The 16,580-nt window shown below is 41.2% G+C and overlaps 2 protein-coding genes across 2 annotated transcripts in view; one reads left to right on the forward strand and one right to left on the reverse strand.

Annotated features, from left to right (window-relative positions):
• Positions 1-6,923: 6,923 nt before the first annotated feature.
• On the forward strand, positions 6,924-7,532 carry LOC109547326 (thymosin beta-4-like). The gene has a single exon (XM_033863582.2). It carries the CDS (start codon positions 6,965-6,967, stop codon positions 7,097-7,099), a length of 135 nt encoding a protein of 44 aa, XP_033719473.2. The 5' UTR covers positions 6,924-6,964; the 3' UTR covers positions 7,100-7,532.
• The window catches only part of AHCYL1 (adenosylhomocysteinase like 1), a 47,618-nt gene continuing 38,461 nt past the window's right edge, over positions 7,424-16,580 (reverse strand). Inside the window, exon 17 of the mRNA XM_019919839.3 lies at positions 7,424-16,320. Coding sequence (XP_019775398.1) covers positions 16,314-16,320 — 7 coding nt within the window. The 3' untranslated portion in view covers positions 7,424-16,313. The remainder of the gene's footprint in view (positions 16,321-16,580) is intronic.

The following is a 16,580-nucleotide window of genomic DNA, read 5'->3' on the forward strand; positions in this document are numbered from 1 at the left end:
TATGAAGTTCAGTGGTGGCACAGTGGAGCTGGGAGAACCATGGACGGTTTTACAAGAGACCTTTATGCTTGGTTTGAAAGAAAGAGCTGAAATCAACCTCTGTGGGAATTCTGCTTGATTCTGCCACCACTAGTGCTATCACCCCTAACTAGTTCAAGGTATGTAGCAACCTGTTACTAGAATTCTCTCACCACAGACCAGTCAAAGTAATTTTTATGTTTATTTTCTTATTTTGGCTGTGCCGCACAGCTTGCGGGATCTCAGTTCTCTGCCCAGGGATTGAACCTGGGCCTCTGCAGTGAAAGCACTGAATCCTAACCACTAGACGATCAGGGACCTCCCCGAAGTAATTTTTAAAACGCAACCAGATCATGCTACTCTGCTGAAAATATCGATGGGTTCTTATCACAATGAAAATAAAATCCAAACTCCTTTTCATCATACAGCCCCATAAAATCTGATCCCTCCTAACTTCAGTCTCATCTCCTTGTACAGTGGTCTCCTTGCTGTCTGTGAACACTGTCAGGTTTGTTCCCATCTTTGACTTTGCACTTGCTCTGCCCTCAGACCCAAGACCTTCCGTGGCTCCTCTTCCTTCAAGTCTCAGCTCACCTTTTGCAGGGAGCCTTCCCTGACCACCCTATTTAAAAAGCACCCCTCCCCCATCTATCTTATTACCTTTTTTTATTTATGGCACATACTACTAATTGGATTTGTCTATTTCTTTCTTTCTTTTTTTTTTTTTTTTTGTGGTACATGGGCCTCTCACTGTTGTGGCCTCCCCTGTTGCGGACACGCAGGCTCAGTGACCATGGCTCACGGGCCTAGCCGCTCCGCGGCATGTGGGATCTTTGTGGACTGGGGCACGAACCCGTGTCCCCCACATCGGCAGGCGGACTCTCAACCACTGCGCCACCAGGGAAGCCCGGATTTTTCTATTTCTGCCTGGCTTCCACCCCCACCTTACCCTCCATCCCTGACACCATAGAATGTGTAGTCAGGAATCAGAGATCTTGTTTATACTGTTTGCTGCTTATACTGTTCACTGCTGTGTCCCTAGTGTACAGGACATAGGAAGTGTTCAGTACAGAAGAATGAAGAAAAACTTACTCTTTTAGTCTCATGCTTATCATGTCAGATCATATGTCCCTATGACTCTCTTTGGGATGATTCCCAAACTGTATTCTTATAATTTCATTTTATAGTCCCAGCCTGTTCCCTCCCTGCAAAATTACACCTTCAGCTTTATACCCTTTCTGAGCTGCCCTCTGTAGTATTGGAGCTATCTTAATCTCTAAAATTGTGTAGTCTTATTTAAGAATGCACTTAGATTTAGAAAAGTTGCCCAAAGTAACACAGCCATAAATGGTGTTTCTAGGATTTGAACTTAGATCTCTCTCTGACTAGAGGGCCTTTCTGGCTGTGCTCCTATGGGGGCTTTTTGGTGAGTGGGAGGTAAAAATCCAGAATTAAAATAGGAGCCCTGTCCATTTGGACTAGAACTAGCAAACACTTATTATTTGTTTCTATAAAAAGAGCTGAGTGATATTTGTTTAAAGGAATTCTAAAAAGTAACTTTAGTTTTTTTTGGACTAAAGTTAATTTGCTTGTTATAAAGAAGAAAGTAAACATCTACCACCCAGAGACATATTTATGTTAACATAAAGAACATTTTTATCCGGTATTTTTCTGTGCAGAAAGAAAATAATGTCATGTCATTTTCCTACACAAATCTTTCTCTGAATTTTGAAATAACTTCCTAATGTAATTATTAGATCAAAGCATATTGCCAAATTTTTTTCCAGAAAGGTGACCCCAGTTTACATTTCCATGAGCAGCACGTGAGTGCCTTTTCATACCATGCCAATATTTTTGGTTTCCACTTCTTGGATTTTTCTTGATATTAAACTTGGAATATACGTTTATTAGTCACCTACTATCTTCTATGACTTGTCTATATCCATTGCCTATTTTTCTATTGGCAACTTAGTATATTTTAAATCAGTTTTTGAATTTTTATATTGATAATGAAAATTTTGTCATATTTGTGGCAAACTTCCCCTTTTTTGACTTATTTTTATTTTAAAATTTATTTATTTTATTTATTTATTTTTGGCTGCGTTGGGTCTTCCTTGCTGTGCGCAGGCTTTTTCTAGTTGTGGTGAGCAGGGGCTACTCTTCGTTGTAGTGCGCGGGCTTCTCACTGCGTTGGCTTCTCTTGTTGCGGAGCACGGGTTCTACGCGCGTGGGCTTCACTAGTTGTGGCACGTAGGCTCAGTAGTTGTGGCTCACGGACTCGAGAGCACAGGCTCAGTAGTTGTGGTGCACGGGCTTAGCTGCTTCGCGGCTGTGGGATTTTCCTGGACCAGGGCTCGAACCTGTGTCCCCTGCATTGGCAAGCGGATTCCTAACCACTGTGCCACCAGGGAGGTCTGTTGACTTATTTTTAATAAAATGATGTTCTACCTGTACTGCTAAGCCGTTATCCTAGTAAGTCTTATCTCTTTAATGATGTAGTCATCAGAGTGAATTTTTGTTAATAAAAGTTTTCAGCATTTTTAATTCTTCCACACAAACTTTTTGTCTTCAGCATACTAATTTGATAAAAAATCTTTCTTATTTTAGTAAGTTGTATGGACTAATTGTCAATGACAAATTATAGCTAATTATCTCTGTGTATTTTAAATATATTGTAAGAGGAAGGTGACGTAAGTACTTTTCCAGAATAGAACCAAAAATGTGAAATTGGAGGAAAAATTTTATGCTTGGAAAATATATTGAAAATGAATGACTTGAGAACTTCTGAGTGTACTTTCTAAGCACTCTCACCATTAAAGCATTTGGCATGCAACCTATCCCCCTCCTGCAAACATCTTTAATTTTGTGATAATAACTCAAATTTTGTAGTAAGAAAAATGGAAAATAGGAGCCATTTTACATGGCTTTTCTAAAATCTCTAAAATTTTAGAGAGGATTTACGTCTTACAAACATTTAAGAGGATTTTTAATGGCTTATAATATTAACATAAAAGAGGACAATTTGAAGATAAAAGCAAAAACATAGGTTACCTGAAATGTGTAGAACCAACATTTTCATTTTTCTTTCATCACAGTGAAAATACTCGAAATTCATTTTCAGAGAAAAACTTTCCAGAAGTGACTTCAAGAATTATTTGTGGTTGGCCTCAGTTCATTTCCATTTGAGGTGTAGTTTTAATAACTTTTTCAAGGCTTTCCACTTTTATTTCCCCATCAGTGGTGTTTTGTAATTTCCTTTTCGTCATTTTTTTGCTTGTTTTGTTAGGCTCCCTTAGAGCAGGATTCAAGTGGGCTGTGCAAGAAGAGCCATTGAAGATGTAAAAATAAAATTTTAGAATGTTTATTTTTAATCTTATTGTTTCAGATCCTAATTTTATTTATGTTATATGGAGTACATAAAATTATATGTATCTAATTCATAAATAAATGCATTACAAGTTTGGAGGAAAAAACAAAACAAAAACATGGTAGTTTTTCCAGCTGGGCTCTGTAGAAGGAAACTGGCATATACTGTGTGTCTATAGGGGGTCAGGTACTGGGCAAGATGCTTCACATCCATCCACTCCTAAATGCATGATGGGAGGCAAAGTGAGCCTATTTCTGGCCATCTCCATCTTAGCTCTGGCCAAGATATTGCTAGTCACTGAAGTGCTCAATGTTAAAGTCATGACTCCTGGAGCATCTATGGGCCAGGTCTTAACCTCCAGTTGCAGTGCCACGTGGAGTTCTCTTCATTAATGGCTATGAGAAGAGGACAAGATTAATAATATTTTAGTTAGTTAGTAAATTAATAAATAAGGCAAATAATATTAATCCTGTCTTCCAAAGGAATCAGTTAGCCTAACTCTGTCTCAGGTCAGATTAATTTATAATCTCCTAGCCTCTTACATACAGTATGGTTTGGTCAGAAGAGGATCCAAACATACATCAAAGGGCTGATTTGACATCTCACTTGGATGTCCATTAGCATTTCAAACTTAACATGTTACAAACAGAACTCTGGATTCTCCCTTTCTTGCCCCAAGCCTGCTGTTCTCCTGCTTTTCCTTATCTAAATCAATGGTATTACCAACCACCCATTTTTTCCTCAAGCCAAAACCAAGGAGACATCTTTTATTTTTAATTAATTAATTAATTTTTGGCTACGTTGGGCCTTCGTTGGGCCTTCGTTGTTGCACGCAGGCTTTCTCTAGCTGTGGCCAGCAGGGGCTACTCTTCGTCGCAGTGTGTGGGCTTCTCACAACGTTGTGGTTGTGGGCGGTGACTTCTTTTATTGCCGAACATGGGCTCTAGGCAAGTGGGCTTCAGTAGTTGTGGCACACAGGCTCAGTAGTTGTGGCACACGGGCTCAGTAGTTGTGGCACATGGGCTTAGTTGCTCTGCTGCATGTGGCATCTTCCCGAACCAGGGATCGAACCTGTGTTCCCTGCTTTGGCAGGCAGATTCTTATCCACTGCACCACCAGGGAAGTCCCCAAGGAGACATCCTTAATTCCTCTCTTCTTCACCTCTCACATCTAGTCCACTCATGACTCTCCTACCAAAACATATCCTGGAGCTCCCTATTCATGATCATTGTCACGCTAGCCTTCCTCACTTACCCTCCTGCTGCCCTATAGCTGATTATCCCTGAAGCCAGAGCTTTTAGAGCCACGGACCAACTCGTGTCACTCACTTGCTCTCAATCTGCCATGGTTTCCCACCTCACTTAGATTTGAATCCTAACTCTTTATCCTAACATGCAAGGCCCACATGGGGCCAACAGGGATCTGCCTTCTTCTCTGACCTCATCTCCTACCACTCTTCTCCTTTAGCCTCATGCCCTCCATCCTATCTCCCTAACATGCCAAGCTTGCTACTACCTCACAACCTTTGCACCTGCTGGTTTTCTGAGGGTGACAGCAGGGGCAAGGGAAGGAGAAGCCTGGAATATCTTTGTACAGATAGTAATAATGATAGCATGCACACATATTTATGTGTGCTTACTGTATGGCAGGAACCATGCCAAGGACTTAAACTCATTGAATCCTTACAACAACCCTCTGGATGGACACTGGTATTTCTCCCATTTGGAGATGAAGAAACCAAGGCACATAGAGTTAAAATATTTGCTCCAGGTCACATAGTGTCTTGGGTCAAGGTCCCCAGAAAGCAGGCTCTCAGTCAGAGATATGCAGTTCGGAGATGTTTTGGAGACCGTCCCTGTGCTCCTGGTAATAACACCTACCAGGAGGTGAAAGAAACAGGATTGGGCGGAGGGAGAAGTTGAACTGTGACACAGCTGCAACAGAGGTCTCAGTGTGTCCTTCAGGGCACTCTAGAACTGAGATGATCCCTCAGAGTTGTCCCGCACTGGAGGCTAAGGGGCCAGGCCTTTATATACCTGCACGGACAGACCCATGGATGGTAGACTGTCCCTAGGGAAGGGGCATGCATATCTTTATACATGGTAGCTTTCTTTACCAAGGGCAATAACTGGAGAAGGACTTAGCTGTGAGCTACCAGCATCCAGCTTTCCTGGCAGTAGAAGAATGAGAGCCCCAGCCCTGGATGGGGAATTTGAGCAGTGCATCATAGTATCCAGGATACATCATGCATTTTTTTCTAGTTTGTGGAGCAAATTACCCTAATACTTAGAGGATTAAAAAAACAAACATTTATTAGGACTTCCCTGGTGGCGCAGTGGTTAAGAACCTGCCTGCCGATGCAGGGGACACGGGTTTGGGCCCTGGTCCCGGAGGATCCCACATGTCGTGGAGCAACAAAGCCCACGCGCCACAACTACAGAGACTGAGCTCTGAGAAGCCCACGCACCACAATGAAGAATAGCCCCTGCTCTCTACAACTAGAGAAAGCCCACACGCAGCAATGAAGACCCAACGCAGCCAATAAATAAATCAATAAATAATAAAAAGATAAAAACACTTGGAACTTTTTTTTAAAAATAAAACCCAAACATTTATTATCTCATAGTTTCTATGGGTCAAGAATCTGGGGATGGCTTAGCTGGGTGCCTCTAGCTCAAGGCTGTTAAAGAAAAAATTATTCTGACACTTGTTAAAATGGTAAGGAAGACTTTATCCAGGACAATTATGATAGGTGTCAATGCTATTGCAATAGGTGAGAGAGATTGGACTCAACTCCAAATACGACAAAGACAGCTGGAAATTTGTAGCCAACAAGCGGAATGATGGGGTCAGTGGATGAAAAATTTCTTAAGAGGAAACATCAAGGGTAGGGGGATTCTTGCTAAGCTGACTTAATAGGATTCTTGCTGAAGGCAGGCCAGGATGATCAGATATCATGGGTAGGGGATGAGGAATATGTTGAGATATCAAGGGTAAGGGGATTCTTGCTAAAGTGACTTAGCAGGATTCTTGCTACAACTGGGCTATGCAGGCCCAGCAAGGATGGGGGCCAAGGCCAAGGCCTAGACAAGAAGAAGGGTCAGAGAGCCTGACTAGAGTTTGGTTAAGCAGAGAGTATTTGTCAAGGCCTCTCCTGAAGTTACAGTCAAGCTATTGGTCAAGGCTGTGGTCTTCTCTAGAGGCTTGAGCTGGGAAGTGGGGAGATGGTGGAACATATTCAAATGATATTTAAGTGGTAAAATGGTAGGAATTGTGGGAGAGGATTTTGGGAAGATACAGTGGAGTAGGAAGCCCCAGGAGTCTGGCTCCCCACCTAGACAACATTTACACTGGCAGAATAGTCTGATGTAATTCTTTTGGAACTCTGGAGTCTGTTGAACGCTTACAACTTGCAGGGGAAACTTGGAAGGTAAATTGTGGTGTATGCATGAGCGAAATATGGTACATACATACAATGGGATAGTATTCAGTCTTAAAAAGGAAGGAGGGCACTCGGCGGCGACCACTGCGCAGGTCGGACCTCGTTCGCTCGTAACTCGCTCCGCTTGCTCTGCAGCCATGTCTGACAAACCCGATATGGCTGAGATTGAGAAAGTCGATAAGTCGAAACTGAAGAAAACAGAAACGAAAGAGAAAAATCCACTGCCTTCACAAGAAACGATTGAACAGGAGAAGCAAGCAGGCGAGTCGTAATGAGGCGTGCGCCGTCAATATGCACTGTACATTCCACGAGCATTGCCTTCTTATTTTACTTCTTTTAGCTGTTTAACTTTGTAAGATGCAAAGAGGTTGGATCAAGTTTAAATGACTGTGCTGCCCTTTTTCACATCAAAGAATGGAGAACTACTGACAACGAAGGCCGCGCCTGCTTCCCATCCGCCTGTCTGGCTGGCAGGGAAGGAAAAGAACTTGCATGTTGGTGAAGGAGGCTGGGTGGGACGACAGTGAAATCTAGAGTAAAGAGCAAGCTGGTCCAGGGTGTCCTGCGGGCTGTAAAATGCAGTTTAATCAGTGCCATTTTTTTTTGTTGTTGTTGTTCAAATGATTTTAATTATTGGAATGCACAATTTTTTTAATATGCAAATAAAAAGTTTTAAAACCTGAAAAAAAAAAAAAAGGAAGGAAATTCTGGGCTTCTCTGGTGGCGCAGTGGTTACGAATCCGCCTGCCAATGCAGGGGACACGGGTTTGAGCCCTGGTCCGGGAAGATCCCACATGCTGTGGAGCAACTAAGCCCGTGTGCCACAACTACTGAGCTTGTGCTCTAGAGTCCGTGAGCCACAACTACTGAGCCTGTGTGCCACAACTACGGAAGCCCGCGCGCCAGAGCCTGTGTTCTGCAACAAGAGAAGCCACCGCAATGAGAAGCCTGCGCACCGCAACGAAGAGTAGTCCCCGCTAGCCGCAACTAGAGAAAGCCCGCGCGCAACAGTGAAGACCCAATACAGCCAAAAATAAATAAGACAAATAAATTTTTTTTAAAAAGGAAGGAAATTCTGATACATGTTACTACATGGATGAACCTTGAAGACATTATAAGTGAAATAAGCCAATCACAAAAAGGCAAATATGTATTATTACACTTATATGAGGTACTTAGAGAAGTCGAATTCTTAGAGACAGAAGTATAATGGTGGTTTCCAGGGGCTGGGGAGAGGCGGGAATGGGGAGTTATTGTCTAATAGGTACAGAGTTTCAGTTTCACAAGATGAAGAGTTATGGGTATGAATGGTGGTGATGGTTCCACAACAATGTGAATATATATACCACTGAACTGTGCACTTAAAAATGGTTAAGATGGTAAACTTTGTTATATGTATTTTTCCACAATGAAAAAGGAAGACTTCAATTAAAAAATCAGTTGAATATAAATATTATAAATATTTCTGGGAAGAAATGGTAGGGGTTGCAGCATCTTCATTTTCATATTATTTAGTGATATTTTCATCTGATTTTTAAAGGTGCTTTTATTATTTTTAATTTTTAAAATTTATTTATTTATTTGGCTGTGCCAGGTCTTAGTTGCAGCATGTGGGATCTTTTAGTTGTGGCATGTGGAATCTTTAGTTGCAGCACGTGAACTCTTACTTGCGGCATGTGGGATCTAGTTCCCTGACCAGGGATCAAACCCAGACGTCCTGCATTGGGAGCGTGGAGTCTTAGCTACTGGACCAGCAGGGAAGTCCCTGTTTCATCTGATTTTGAGAGGAAAATTAGAAAAGAGCAAAGAGCTTGTTTGCTGGACATTAGGAAACCCATAGCACAGATAGGAAAAAGCTGCAAGTGCTGGTTTGCTCCCCATTGTATGTGTGAGAGTTTCTCCTTCTCATATCTTACCATTAGACTTGAGATAAATTAGTCTTTCCTTGAAAACAAGTTTACACAAACCAATCACCTCTGTTGACAAATTTGCGTAAAAGCAAGCAGTGAGAGCTAGTGCACCTCAGAGAAGGCTTCGCTCAGTTGACCTTCAGCTCCGAATTACACTTCCACTGACTAAAAAACACTTCTAAATGGCCCTTGGGAAGTAATTTGCCCAGACAGAAATACAAAGGCAAGAGAATCATTGAAGAGAAGGGCATTTTGTTTGGCGTTTAAGCGCTGAAATAGAGGAATCAGTAATGAAATGTGTGGTGACTTTCGTGATTTAAAAACAACCAGAGCACAAGGGCCCAACTGCTCATCAGTGAATCTTTGGGGCCCCAAGAGTAGGTAACTCTGCCCCAATTTGGCTCAAGCTTCGAGAAGCAGAGGCTGGTGCACTAGGATGCAGCAGGTTCCTTAGGTGTTCGGGGCTTGCATTCAGGAAGTATTAGGGAAGTCATGGCACCTGCAGTTTGGGTCTTCATGCCCATGTTAAGTTTCTTCTGCTGAGATATGATTACCAGGGGATTACTGCCTGAAAGTACCCTTGGGGAGTCCCACGGTGACTCCAGAGAAGGGCCACAGGAAGCCAGAAAGACCAGGGTCAAATCCTAGCTCTACCTATCAATTGCTCTGTGACTCTGGAGAGATATTTGACTTCCTTATAGCCCTGAGAGTTTGTTTCAGTAGGTCTGAGACAGGATCTAGGAATCTCTATTTTTAACCAGCCCAGCATATGACTCTGATACTAGAATCCTGGTTTGGGGCTGTTTCCTAGAATTGGTAGTACCTAGAGTCAAGCATGAACCCTGGAGCCAGACTGCCTGCGTTAATTTCAGCTCCACCAATTTAGGAGTTGTATACTCTTGGGCAAGTTACTTCACTTCACTGTCTCAATTTCCCTATCCATAAAATGGTGATAAAGGTCGTACCTATCTGGGGTTATTGTGAAGTGATCTCAAGTATGCTAATTGCATAAAGCATTTAAAATGAAGCCACTTACACAGCAAACACTGTGTTATTCTAGAGCTACAAACCTTTATCTACAACTCCAAAATTAAAAGAATACTAAAAATCAAAAAGTCTTCCCCTGACGTTTGGCACAAATTAACTTGGCAGCAAAACCTGATCTAACTGACAGGAGGCTACTGTTAGTCTGTATTTATCCCTTATTCTGTGTTAATAAACTTAAGAAATATCAACATGTTTGATTATGGAATGCTGCTCCACAGCCCCAGAATAGGTGTAACATCATAAATTGTATATTTGTGTATTTCCTAAAAATCTGAAATATTCTCAATTTCAAAACACAGGAGTTTTAGAGAAGGGAGTGTGAACCTATATTTTATTATCCTTTGTTGGCCAGAGACCCTGTGTGACAACCATTGTGAGAAAACTCGCCATCTGGTGGTTGCAGTGGAGAACAAACAAAAACAGAATAAAACAAATAAAATAAACAAAATGCCATTATTAAAAGTTCCAATAGTGTAGAGCTTCCAATACAGTATATATACAAAAAATTGATTGTAACTTAAAATTGATTACTAAGTCTAAATTGATTAGACTCTAAATTGGAATCATAAATTTTAAAATATTTTAAAATTGCTTTATCAGTTTGCTGAGGTTTCCTAATCCCAGAGTGACTCCTACTCCTGGCCAGGATGCAGGTGGATTTAGCATGTGCTACTTAGACTAGAATACTCTTTGATATTTTTTACTTTCCAACGCTTTCAATTCTCACTTTCTTCTCTGAGACTTTCTTTTCTTACCTAATAGAATGCAAATCAAATGCCTTTGGACACCTTTCCCTTTATACCTAACACAACCTTTATGCCTGGGGTCAGCAAACTTTTTCTGTTAAGGGCCAGTTTGGACTTTGTGGGCCATTTGGTTGCACCTACTCAACTCTGCCATTGTGGAATGCAAGCAGTCATAGACATTACATAAATGAATCAGGGTGGCTTGTGTATAAAACTTCATTTATGGACACTGAAATTTAAATTTCATGTGATTTTCACAAGCCACAAATATTAGTCATGATTTTTAAAAACCATTTTAAAATGTAAAAACTATTCTTAGCTTGTGAGATGTGCAAACACAGGCAGTGGGCCAGATTTGGCTCATGGTGTAACAGGGAAGAGCCAATTCTGACTCCATGTTGGATCTGTTTCTTTTACTTTAAGCTTTGCTTTCTGTTGCTTTTGATATTGTAATCAAATTACAGTCTATAGCTGTAAGCATACATAATGGCCTGCCACAGGGTACCCTGCCCCTCTGGCTGTTAAACTAAAAGGCTTTTGTTCAGCTCACAGAGAGACATTGACCCTGCCCACCTGTGAATGGCTGCAGAAAAGAAATTAACACATCCCCTCCTATTTTTTTTTTTTAAAAAGATTTATTTATTTATTTATTGTTGGCTGTGTCAGGTCTTAGTTGCGGCATGCAGACTCTTTGTTGCAGCACGTGGGCTTCTCTCTAGTTGTGGCACACAGGCTCCAGAGTGTGTGGGCTCTATAGTTTGTGGCACACAGGCTCTCTAGTTGAGGCACATGAGCTCAGTAGTTGTGGCACACAGGCTTAGTTGCCCTGCAGCATGTGGGATCTTAGTTCCCTGAGCAGGGATCGAACCTGAGTCCCTTGCATTGTAAGGCAGATTCCTTACCACTGGATCACCAGGAGGTCCCCATCCCCTCCTATTTTGCAAGATAAATGGTCTTTTTACTTTACTTCCTCACCTCCTCCCCCTCTGTTCTACAAAAGAAACTGGCATTGAGACCCCAATAAGATGGTTTTTTGGGGACCCTAGTCCGCCATCTTCTCGGTCTGCTGGCTTTCCAGATAAAGTCTCTATTCCTTGCCTTAACACCTTGTCTCTCGATTTACTGGCCTGTCATGTGGCGAGTAGAGCTTGGACTTGGTAACAATGGGAGGGCTATAGTGTGCTGATGCCTGCCCTAACTCAGGGTTTCACAACCAGTTAAGCAGTGATGTCAATTCTTATTGTACATTCTTTTAAAATTCAGACTTCTCTGGAATTTCCCACATTCAGAAATTATTTGGCAGGTAAGATTCTGTTCAGGGAGCACTTTGGAGTCAGGCCACACCCCTTATCCCCACCTTCCTGTTGAACCATCCAGGTCTACGTATTACTTTCACTGAGCTTGTCAAATGAAATACTTTGTTTTGTGCAGGCGTGTAAAATATTGTTTTTCTGTTGCTTTCTTTTCCTTTGCTAACCCAGAAGGCTTAAGACCTTTACTATTACTATCTGGTCTAAGACGTTCCTAAATGGAGCAGATTTTTAAAATTTTCTAAATCGATAAAGCCAAAGTCTGATTTTTTTGTTTGTTTTGGAACTATCATTAAAAAAATTTTTTTTTAAATCTTTGCAATAATCAAACTTACAAAAACGTTAGTACATTACAGATAATCTTCTCCTGACCCATCTGAGAGTCGTTGACCTGATGACCCATCGCCCCCTAATACTTCATCAGGAAATTAACACTGATGTTACTACCACATAGTCCTCAGACTCGTTTCAGCAACTGTTCTAATAACGTTCTTGATAGCGAAATGATCCACTTCAGTTCGTTCAGTTAATGTATGTGTCTTCAGTTCTTTGGTTATTCTTTGACCTTGGTAGCCTTGGCACTTTTGAAGATCATAGGCCTGTTATTTTGTAAAATAACAATTTTCAATTTGGATTTACCTTATACTTCCTCATGATTACATTCAGGTTTTGCATCTTTGGCAGAAATATCACAGAAGGGATGCTGTGTTCTTCTCAATGCATCCTATCAAGTGGTGGAAGACTTAGATTTCTCCCATTCTGTTCACTTAAGGTGAACTCTGCCAGGCTTCTCCATTTTAAAACTCCTCTTTTTCCCATTGTACTTAAAAAATATTTTATGGAGAGGTACTTTGAAATTACTTACATATCCCATGCTTCATTAAACTATTCATTCATTCATATCAGTATAGACTCATAGTTTTCTCTTTTATTCCGTGATTTATAAGCCATTATTTGGATGCTCAGATTGTTCCAGATTTGCCCGGTAAGTCCCTTAAGGCTGGGTCTGTGTCCTTTTGACATGTGATTATTTTTTTGAGTACTTCCTTGCTTTCTTGCTCATCTTGTACTTTTCCTGCCCGGCATGGAATCCGCCATTTCTCCAAAGACTCCTGGCTCCTTTAAGTGGAGAATGTAGTGCCTGAATCTGGATGCTAGGTGTATATGCACTGCACTGGAGGAAGAGGGGAACTGCTGCTCCACGGCTCACTTAGTGGACAGTACTCCCCTATATTTCTTTATGTTGAAATTCATGAGTTCACACCAAAACCCAATACTCCCTATATTCAAACCCAATACCAGAGTTTATTCTAGTCTTTTCCCTTTCTGATGTGTAACATCTCCTCTAAAAATGAGAAAGCTGGCTTCCGTTATCCTTAATATTTCTGCTTATTTAATCAAGTTCCCTGTTCCTACCCAATCCACCATTGCCATCCCTCCCCTGCGTGGATGCCCTCCCCATCCCAAGTGTAGGATGACTTCCAGCACTAGGCCACACCCCCAGCTCCTACCCACACACACCAGGCTGGGAACCCATGTGGATGCCTGCCCCCATCTAATGGTGGAATTGTGGGTAAAGGAAAAAGGGGAAGGGGAAGGCTGAGTCTTGTTGAGGTTTTATGTAAATTCCACAAAGGAAGAGATCTTGGTTTTCGCTGATGTATCCCAAATACCTAAAACAGATCCTAGCACGTGGTAGGCAATAAAAACACCTTGAAAAATTTATAAAACTATAGGGTAAACAGTTCATTTAAATTCTTTATATTCAAATATTTAACTTCAAGATATTTCCCCATCATAATAGATTAACTTTTTATAACTATAAAGTTATCAGATTAAGGAAACAGTTAAAAAAAAGGTTAAATCTCTGATTAGGCAATGTGAAGTTTGTCTTAAATTTGGATTTATGTGCATGGATAAAACCTCACAGAATTGCACTGAAAACATCAACATTGTTTGGGACCAATTTAACAAAATAGAAAAGGTATTACTTCTGAACAATATTAACAGATACATTGTTAAATCAGAACACACGGAGACAACTTCAGAGATGGATACAGGTATGGGGGGGGTTGAAGCTTACATAACTTTGGAGGCATTTTTTAAGGAAAAGAATTAGGTACAGGGTCTTATAAGGGGACTGTGTAAGTGAGGAGCCCTGAATTTTAGGTAGCAAGTCTGCTCCTGGAAGGAAGTCAGAGTGAAAGTGTCCAGGCCCAATGCTCAGCACAGAGCAGGCATACAAAATTTTAAGATATTACTGAAGAACTCTGCATCCAGCCTGTTCTTCTACATATTAGGTCCTAAACAAATCTCTCTTAGATACTGCTAACTGACCCCTGACTTGTCCCTTCTTAGAAAACAGGTTTTAACGAAAGTTTTGCTGTTCAACCAGGAATGACACAGGATTCCAATAAGGTCTTATCATTTTAATTGACTTTAATGATTATTGCTCATCTGCAAGGATTAATATTGCATTCATTAAAAATCATACAAAATAAACTTGTTCCTCCCAAGTTGCTCTCTACACGCTCCCTCTGATGCCAGACATTTTCCCACAGTGTCCTTTGTTACATGGCTTGACAGAGACGGAGCCCTTATCTAGTATTCCTATGGACACAGTAATAGATATGGGAGCAGGGGGCAGGCCAGAGGTCAGCAGGACCTGGGCCCCTTCCCTCCAGCAGAACTCACACGATGGATACCACTGTTGGCCAGGTTACCTCCCCTAAAGGATGTGCTGTTCTGATTGGCTGGTTAAACGCCTTGGGAAAAAGGGCTTGAACCATTAGCATCTACAGAGAAGAAAGCATGGTCACACTGGCAAGGAGTGGGAATGGGCTGGTTACGGAGAAACAGGAGAGGGAAAAATGTTTTGGCAAGATCACTGACCCCTGCTAGGAAGTCACAGAGTGAAAGCTTTCCTTCTTAAATTTCTATTTTTAATATCTGTCTTCTCTGATCAATGGCAATAGGGAAATGAAAATTTCTAGTACCTAGCACTACTGCCTGACCCAACTTTGAAGGATCACCAGCTAGAACAAGTTGAGAATTTAGAATCCTGGATAATTATACACTTAAAGCTCATGAGCACAAAGCTCACCTGACCATGCAGAAATGCTGGTAAGCAGGGTGCATGGCATGGGAGTACATCTCTCTTATCTCTGAGGATTCTTTCAGAGTGTGAGCCAGGACACACCGATTATTTTCTCTATGCGCAAACTGCCCTTTAAGGTCTCAGTTCATAAACTTTCTGTGACATGCGTCAATCAAAAGTGGTACTGCTTCTGTAAAACTAAAGCCCCAGACAAGTTATATAAAGCTAATTTCCCTCAGCCTGACCCAATTTATCATTCCTCCTCCCATCCACATCTACCTCCCTTTAAGTATTTTAAATTGCAGAAGCACAGCTGATTAGAAACTTGCTCTTAAAGGATAAATCCTAAAGACAGAGCTCAGTGCTGTATACTGAGTAATGGCTCAAGAAATTTGCTTTCAGCACAAGCTGATGGGGCAGAGCTGATAAAATTTACTGTTATGGCCCCAGTTCACTGATGCTATAAACTATGGGCTAGAAACAGAGGGATTATCAGAGTTTGAGATCTGCATTTCTCTAGACTCAACTCTGCACTTTTAGCTCCAAAGGTTCAAAAGATAAACTGATAACAACCACTCAAGCAGCTCCTCAGTATTAAGACTAAACATTTTTCTTACTTAAAAAAACAAAATAAAAAAACAAAAACCAAAAAAACAAACAAAACAAAAACAAACAGAAAAACCCAGAAATAAATGCTAGGGGACAAAATTCAACTTAATAGAGTACAGTCTGGATAAAAACCTGGAAAATGAGAGGGTCTGGTGGGAGTGGAGGAAGGGCTGTACTAAATCCAAGTGGGCCTACCAGATCTTAACAAGCGACACTCACTAGTACACATCTCTGAACCAAACATACCACCTTTACACAGGAAACAGGGCTTGGAACATCTAGGGGAAATTAACATGCACCACCTATATATAACCTACCTGCCTGGTAGGTACCATCCCTGCTCCTCTGAAGAAGTGAAAGAGCACTGATTTCAGCAGCTAAGAAATGGGCTCTTTTAAGGCAATTTAGACATTGCAGATTGTTCCACATAGAAGGTACCTTAGCATTTCCTGTTAATAAGGTACCCAATTAAGACTATAAAGTCCCCAGAAATGGTAAAGAAAGAATCACCTTTCTGGGCTGGGAGAGTAAAATCCTTCTTTAGTGACTAGGGTGAGAAACCTTGAATCTCAGTTTCATCTAAAGAGCCATGAAGCAAGTTCCTGTGTGGTCTGCAGAACTTGGATAATGAGATGAAAAAACAAGAAAGAAATTATAGGAAAACAAATCAAGAGGAAAGGATTAAGAAGAAAATAAAAGTTTTCTTAAAAAATATTTCTTTTAGAGTTGTGTGGTTCATGTGGACTGGTCCTTGGTAATACGGTCCATTAGTATCTGTAAAGAAAGAGATTGACTGTTTAGCATTTGTGTCTTCCACATGAGCGTTCCAAGAAAAGAATCCAAAACAGAGAACACTCTCCAGGGTCCTTCCCCTGCCCAGGCCAGGGATGCCTGCAGTAATTCCCCAGGGATTCTTCCTCCCTGCGCTTCCAAAGGATTTCCAGCAATGCCACCTCTAGCTGTATCTCCTGCTCTCTAACACTATACATCAGTGGTCTTCAACCCTGACAATACATTAGAATAATCTGAAGAAG

Source organism: Tursiops truncatus, chromosome 1, assembly GCF_011762595.2.
Source record: "Tursiops truncatus isolate mTurTru1 chromosome 1, mTurTru1.mat.Y, whole genome shotgun sequence".
NCBI classification, from domain to species: domain Eukaryota; kingdom Metazoa; phylum Chordata; class Mammalia; order Artiodactyla; family Delphinidae; genus Tursiops; species Tursiops truncatus.